An 8460-nucleotide genomic window follows, 5' to 3' on the forward strand; every position below is an offset into this window, starting at 1 on the left:
GCAGTACTGATTTACAAATTTTTAAGCAGAATGTAAAAACAAAACAAAAAAAACACCTCTGAGGAAAAGAAGAGAAAAAAAAAAGAGAAAAAAAAACCAAAAAAAAAAAAAAACACATACAAATCAATGGCAATAAAGATAACAGAAGAGTTAGTGAGATAAGACAGAGGGAGAGCTATGGAATGGAGGGGGGGGGGGGGTTGCTAGTCACAGAGGGTGTTGTAAAACTTTAGTATAATGAGTAAGGAAACCTATATCTAAATTCAGGCCATTATTTTTTGTGTGAAAAAGAATTATCATTCTTAGTTCAAAGGTTTTCCTTTCCTGGATAGTTCTGAAATTCCCTTTAAGAACTAAAACATTGAGGTCTTCTATAGTGTGGTCCGGTTGTGAACCCCCCCCCCCCCTCCATCCCATAGCTCTCCCTCTGTCTTATCTCACTAACTCTTCTGTTATCTTTATTGCCATTGATTTGTATGTGTTTTTTTGTTGTTTTTTTTCTCTTTTTTTTCTCTTCTTTCCCTCAAAGGTGTTTTTTTTGTTTTGTTTTTTTTTGTTTTTACATTCTGCTTAAAAATTTGTAAATCAGTACTGCTTGGACCTTGATGAAGGGGACACACCCCGAAAGCTTGTCCTGAAAAATTGTATGTTAGTGCAAATAAAAAAAAGTATCACGGACAGTACTCAATTTTCTCTGTCACAATTGCAGTAATACGGCTACAATCACATTAAGTATACAAGTAATAAGAAAAGTGACATAAAAGATCAGATTATGAATCTGTAAATATTCCACAAAAATGAAGAAAAAAAACAAAAGTCATTATAGATTATCATTCAGCATTTTATATTCGGGTAAAATGAAAATAAACACAACAAGAAATTCCCCGGCTGTGACTTCCATTACACCTGTACTGAGGGGAATATGGAGGGGCCATTGCTGGACGTCTTCTGAAAATGCTATTCTCCTGGCTGTCTGGGGACTCAGTATTTGGGGACACTGACCTGGAACAATCATGCCGATCAGGAAATCAGAGTTAAGTCAGAACTCCGAGTCTGAATACTTGTTCCAGGTTACTGACATAGAAAGTACAGAAGCCATTGGATCAGAATGACAGCCAGGGAACTAGTATTCTTTAGAAGTAGTTATCAGTGGCGGCCACCATACTTCCTCCATACAGATTCCTAGAATACAATTGTAAAGAGGGGGTTGTTTGTAGTTAGGGATGCCATGGCCTGGTGAGGTCACGTATTTCCATCCCAATCTAAGTCAAGAAAAAAAGGAGAGAGCAAGGGGGAGGACTTTATATGAAACACGTGACTGCAAGGGAGTAATTAGGTGAACATAAGGAAATGTATTGAATACAAATTGGTACACATATATAATAGCGGTATGAATGGTACATGATAACATACATATATTACATGATGAATAGTATAGTGTGAACATGCAGGTAATACTGGTAGCAATGGTAATAGGTAAGCATGGTAAAAATAAATAGCGTGGCAATAACATCTCATGATATGACCACAATAAGTTTCCTAGTTCACCACAAACGATTTTATGTAAAACCATAATACAGAATAATGCCTGCGGGGCCTATGGCCTTACTGAGCCTGCAAGGTTAGGAATTTCATAAGCTTGGAAGGTATAAGTGAAATGGATAAAGACACACCATCTGGTATCTCTACGCGTTTCGTGGCTTTAATGCCACTGGTCAGGAGAAAGCATGTGAGATATCTGAAATGAAACTGGCAAGAGCGTAAAGTACATGGAGGAAACTGGTTGGGGGTGGGGTATATAATGGGAACCCCCAAAACCAGTAACCTTACTGAGGTTGTGTGTGTTGATGGCGTGGCCCCATAGGCCATCTTGTGGGTGTTGGGAGGTGTTGGTGTGCCGATGGGTCGGAGACTAGGTTGTCTGACCCACGGGGTGTATATGGGCATCCCCTCCCGGATGATCTCGGCCTTTGAGGCTATCTACACACTGGACATCACGTTCCTTTTTTCCTCTGGTTGGGTTTCTCATCCCTATAAGGTAACACTGTATTCTCATCACTCCCCCCTATATTTCCTTCCCTCACTAACCCTGACCCCATTGTGGGTTGGCACCACCTCACCGTATCCCATCCTAATGCACACTTTGGGTGCCGATTTTTACTCTAGCACCTCTCTTATTAGTATGGGCCTTTGCCCTTCTCCTTCACCTTAATAACATCTATCACTCACTATCCCCTTGGCTTAACAATCTCCACTTTTTTGACAGTAATGCCTCATGTCTCCTCGCCCTCCTGTGTGGTCGCCCGTCTCACCTCCGTTGGGCGGTCCACCACGGCTCCGGGTTGGGGGTGCCCTTGGATGGCCTATGGAGCCCCGGCGCCAGGCCATCAACACATACAACCTCAGTAAGTTTACTGGTTTTAGGGATTCCCATTACATACACCACCCCCAACCAGTATCTGCTCTTTACGCTCTTGCTCATACTATTTTCATTTCAGATATCTCACGTGCTTGCTCCTGACGAGTGGCACTAAAGCCATGAAACGCGTAAAGCTACCAGATACCGTGTCTTTATCCATTTCACTTATAGCTTCCAAGCTTATGAAATACCTAACCTTGCAGGCTCAGTAAGGCCATAGGCCCCGCAGCCATTATTCTGTATTATGGTTTTACATAAAATCGTTTGTGGTGAACTAGGAAACTTATTGTGGTCATATCATGAGATGTTATTGCCACGCTATTTGTTTTTACCATAATTACCTATTACCATTGCTACCAGTATTACCTGCATGTTCACAATATACTATTCATCATGTAATATATGTATATTATCATGTACCATTCATACCGCTATTATATATCTGTACCAATTTGTATTCAATACATTTCCTTATGTTCACCTAATTGCTCCCTTGCAGTCACGTGCTTCATATAAAGTCCCCCCTCCCCTTGCTCTCCCCCCCTTTTTTTGACTAGAATACAATTGTGTTGGATGCAGACAGGTTAGTGTGTGATGATATATTAGCAGTATGTGTCTCCTTTTCATGCCCTGTACTTCCTGGGGAAGGTGAGAGCTCTATGCTGCTCTGTACACACACACCCCGGGTTATACTGCTCCTCTTCCTCTGCCCCACCTCCAACCATTCACTCCTCCACTGATCTCCATGAGTCCTCCCAGTACAGACGGAGCTCATCACCCCCCCACCATCTACTAGACCTCACTTCTGTCCTTCCCCATCCCCTCCCCCCACATGGGGTCATGTGACCCCTCCTAGATGTAGAGATGACCACATCCTATCCCATCACAATGACCGCACTGCATTCTCTGTACTGATGGATCATCTCCACCCTCTGTGTCTGATCATGGCTGGACATAGCGCCACCATGAGGAGGAGGGGCAGAACATCGGGGAAAGGGAAGTTGCTGATATAATATGGGAACTTCCCATTTGGGAAATTAAAGTAGCACTCAAGACAAAAAAATGTTGTTCATTTTGGAAAGACTAAGGGAGGGTTATAACCTCTGTTAGTAATTTATTACCATCTGTTTTCCATTGGGGAGACGTCCCTTCACTTCCTCTCCAATAACTCAAACAGGAAGTGACAGGAAATGCCTCGAAAGTGAGGAAATCCCTGGTTGTCACCATTGGAGGATTTCCCCTCCATTCCAGTTCTGGTAACAACTCGGAATTTGGAATTTTCTTTCACTTTGGGTGATAACATTCACCAGGACAGATAGAGGGGGGGGCTCTCTCTAAATGGGACGGAGACAGCAATAAAAACCTGACAGGGGCAGGGTCACCTCTCCACGTTAGATAGGTATATAGATCACATCCCCCTCACTAGGGATGCACCAATGCCGGCGAGTACCAATACTTTCGGCCAAGTACTCGCTGATAACAAGAACCGATCATTTGTGGTGAGTTTTACATCTATGGAAAATGAATGGGAGCAAATCGCACTGCAAAGAATTTGAAGTGGAATGCAGTGCGATTTCTGCCCAAATCACATGATGTTCCCCCACCGCTCCTGTGTGAAGCCGAGCTTGTCATAGTGATTTCAGCCTGGAGTCACACAGGAGCAGTGCGGCAAACTCCATGCGATTCACACAGGAATCACACCACATTATTGCAGTGCGATTTACACCCATTTATTTTGTATGGACACAAATTGCACCACAAAGTGTTGTTACTGGTGAATCCCCACCCCTCGCTATAATTAGAGATATTCCAGCCAATCACAGTGATCTGAGAGGGAGGGATGGAGAAGTCTCATAGAAATATATTTATCATAGAAAACCCTGCGGGACTAATAACATATAATAGGTGCTCTATCCCTCTAATACTATGAAACTAAGTAAGTATAAAAAATGACAATCATCATAGTAAGAATAAAAATGGAAAACAATCACATCAGATCTCAGAGCAAGAAATAAGTGCAAATCCCTTTAAGTATGAAGTCATATGAATGGAAGTTCATTAGTGAAGACAAAATAATTGTTTATCCAAATAATGTGATGTGCCAAAATCCCTCCACTCCAGTGCCAACCTCATTGTATTACACCCACCGAGTGCTCAGGACTCCTTCCCCTCCCCCCACATATCTTTATACAACCTCTCCATACACCTATCCCAGCATGGAGGGGCTCAGTGAAGGTGGTGGTGAAGGTGTGGAGATGTCGGATCGGGTCACACAGATCATAAAAGGAGATCCGTCCGACCTCATAATCCAGATCTATCCTGACTCTGTTACTGGAGATATTGGAGGGTAAGGGAATCACTTTACTGTCATGTATCACCCCATACTGATCACCATTCCTGTACAAGCCCCAGGACTTCTTATTATATCCAATCTCTGACTGCCTTCCTCCTCTCCTGTCTATACTGGGGTAACACATCCCGAATACCCATCCATCTGACCCCCCGACATCCACTTCCCAGTAATGTCTCCCTGAGGAGAAACTCCGACTGCTCAACACCTGATACCAATTCTGGAATCTCTCTGGTGTTTCTGGACGATTCTGTTTTCTATGTGACCAGGATACAGTTTTCCTGTCATCTGATATATGGAGATTATTCTGAGCTGTATTTACATCCAGTAATATGTCTGCAGCTCCCTGTATATAGGAGGATACATTTACCTCTGTTATTATATCAGATAATGTGTGTAATGTGTGTGATATCCCATCCACATCCAGACCCCCTCCATCATGGAAGAGCTCCTCATGTCTCTCTCTGTCCTCATTATCTCCATCCTCAGTATCACACAAGTCACCTGTGTCTGATTCCTGTAAGACAGTCAGTGGATCCGTCACGTTACACAGCTCCTCAATGTGACGCAACGTCCTGGACAGCTCCTCCTTCTTTATTTCCAGATCCCGGATGGAGATGGAGATCCGCTCTGCCCTCCCGGAGATTTCCCTCAGGACTCTCTTCTCCAGGTCTTCCAGACGTCTCCTGAGATCTCTAAACAGGACAGTGACTCTCTCGGTGTCACCAGCTGCTTCTTCTTCTACTTTCCTCCTGTGTTCCTGCAGAATCTGGACTCTTTCCTCCGTCTCCTCTCTCTTTGTCAGAAGTTTCTGCAGAACATTCCTCAGTGTCTTCTTCTTCTTCTCAGAAGCTTCATCCAGTGACTCCATCTCATGTCCTTTATGTCCTCCAATCACACACAACATACAGACACAGGAATTATCCTCAGTGCAGTAATACTCCAGGATCTTCTTATGGACGGAGCATTTCCTGCTCTCCATGGACAAGGTGGGGTCACATAAGACGTGTTCTGGGGACTTTTTGTGGACTCTCAGGTGTTTATCACACAGAGAAACCTCACAGTGCAGACAGGATCTAACAGCAGGTACAGGAGAGTCCACACAGTGAGTACAGAAGACCCCGGACTCCTCCTGATGTGGCTGAGCAGACAGGAAATTCCCCACTATGTTACGTAGTGTTATGTTCCTGTGCAGTGCAGGCTGATCCGGAAACTTCTCTCTGCATTCAGGACAGGAATATCCTCCAGACCCCTCCTGTGTATCCAGCACACGATCAATACAGACCCGGCAGAAGTTGTGTCCACATCTCAGGGTTACAGGATCTGTATAAATGTTCAGACAGACGGAACATTCCAACTCAGCTCTTAGATCAGAAGACGCCATCGCTGACAGCAGACGAGGAAATGAAATGAAGTTCTCTGACACCGGAGAAGAATGCAGTTGGGAGGGTCACTTCCTCCTACACAGGGCGAGGCTGGGCTGTGACTTGTACTTTATTCATAGGATTCGTTATATGGAGGGACACCAATATTGGAAGAATCTCCTCCATAATGTGCCGGTCTCGGGAAAATATAGGTCACTCTGGTGATAATTAGGACCGGTGTCAACAAACATTTGTTCACAACTGATTTTCTCCCCATACAAGTGAATAGGAATGCAAAAACAGATTACAACTGTCACAGATTAAAGCAATAAAACTGCTACTAAGCTGTTCCTTGTAGTCCTACAGACCAGCAAGTAAGCCGATATGTTACTTGTAGTTCCACAGTCATAACATGCAAAGCTGTTTTGTTTATTGCAGTTCCAGAAACAGGCGCTCTGTTCTGACCTTGTCCCTGCACAGGACTGAGTACTATAGACGTCGGCCGGCCTCACCTGCTGAATAATATAATCACATCACAGCTAGTCCCTGCTAAGCTTGGCTACCCCTCATCCTAACAATGGTGTGTAAAGTGAGTGTAGAGTTGCCACCTCATGCCTTTAACCACTTCAACCCCGGAAGAATTTACCCCCCTTCCTGACCAGAGGACTTTTTGCGATTCGGCACTGCGTCGCTTTAACTGACAATTGCGCGGTCGTGTGACGTGGCTCCCACACAAAATTGATGTCCTTTTTTTCCCCACAAATAGAGATTTCTTTTGGTGGTATTTGACAGGTAAGTGATTCTGCCGCAGTATATTTGCGTGAGGCGGTCGGGAAGCGATTAAAGGAATGATAAATGTGAATCTCAATGAGAGCGACTTTTAGTTGCTGCACTTGGAATGTTCTAATGAGGAAAATGGGAGGATCTGCATCCCTTTAATAGTAATTAATTTTTGGGGAATATCCAGGGCCGGCCCAAGACATTGTGCTGCCTGGGACCAAGAATGACATGCTACCCCCCCAAAAAAAGAAAATTACACCCACCAAAAGCCCCCCCACATTCATTATTTTATATCATGATAACTAAAGAGGACCTGTCATGTCTCTATACATGTATATAGGAGTATAAAGAGGACCTGTCATGGTTCTATACGTGTATATAGGAGCATAAAAGGACCTGTCAGGGCTCTATACATGTATAAAAGGACCTGTCAGGGCTCTATGCATGTATATAGAAGTATAAAAGGACCTGCCATGGCTCTATACATGTATATAGGAGTATAAAGAGGACCTGTCATGGTTCTATACGTGTATATAGGAGCATAAAAGGACCTGTCAGGGCTCTATACATGTATAAAAGGACCTGTCAGGGCTCTATACATGTATATAGAAGTATAAAAGGACCTGTCAGGGCTCTATACATGTATATAGGAGTATTAAAGGACCTGTGCATGGCCGGCTGCCTGTCAGGGCACTATACATGTGTATAGGTGTATAAAGAGGACCTGTCAGGGCTCTATACATGTATATAGGAGTATAAAGAGGACCTGTCAGGGCTCTATACATGTATATAGGTGTATAAAGAGGACCCGTCATGGCTCTATAAATATATGTAGGAGTATAAAAGGACCTGTCAGGGCTCTATACATGTATAAAGGTGTATATATATATATATATATATATATACATATAGCACTGACCCCCGAAGGAGCTGCTAGTTTTATTGGACTTACCTTCTTGACCTCGGGTGCGTCTAGGGCAGTGATGGTGAACCTTGGCACCCCAGATGTTTTGGAACTACATTTCCCATGATGCTCTGGCACTATGCAGTGTAGTGGAGCATCATGGGAAATGTAGTTCCAAAACATCTGGGGTGCCAAGGTTCGCCATCACTGGTCTAGGGCTTTCCCCAGGTAGATGGAAAAGATGGTAAAAGGACCTGTCAGGGCTATATATATATATATATATATATATATATATATATATAGCACAGGCTTTGTATTGCCTCTGTAATATATGCAGAATATTGCTCTCTGAAACATTGCATTGCATTTTCTGACTAAACTGATAGCAGGAGGGGAGACTCTATTGGGTACAGCTGCAGGATTGAAGGCAGATTGGGTCCTGCTGTAGCTAAGAAAGAAGCCCACCCCTAACAACAAAAACAATGAAAGACAGGATTGGATAGCTGCCCAGGAGAGCTGTGATTGGGGGAGAGAGAGGAGGACACAGGAGGAGAGACAGACTGCCATTGTATCCCATGTGTTTATCTCTTGAGCACTTCCAGAGCCTCCGACTCTCCTAAAGGAAGGTGCACACTTGAGAGGG

At 43.7% G+C, this 8460-nt stretch overlaps 1 protein-coding gene across 1 annotated transcript in view; it reads right to left on the reverse strand.

Moving 5' to 3' along the window:
- Positions 1–6661, reverse strand: part of LOC143961922 (E3 ubiquitin-protein ligase TRIM39-like) — a 32456-nt gene extending 25795 nt beyond the window's left edge. Inside the window, exon 1 of the mRNA XM_077471257.1 lies at positions 3802–6661. Within this exon, the coding sequence (XP_077327383.1) occupies positions 4549–6153 (1605 nt within the window). The 5' untranslated portion in view covers positions 6154–6661 and the 3' untranslated portion in view covers positions 3802–4548. The remainder of the gene's footprint in view (positions 1–3801) is intronic.
- Positions 6662–8460: the final 1799 nt, after the last annotated feature.

The sequence above is a fragment of the Lithobates pipiens genome, unplaced genomic scaffold (genome assembly GCF_037356315.1).
Source record: "Lithobates pipiens isolate NorthernLeopardFrog02 unplaced genomic scaffold, aLitPip1_a1.2 Scaffold_8, whole genome shotgun sequence".
Taxonomy (NCBI): Eukaryota; Metazoa; Chordata; class Amphibia; order Anura; family Ranidae; genus Lithobates; species Lithobates pipiens.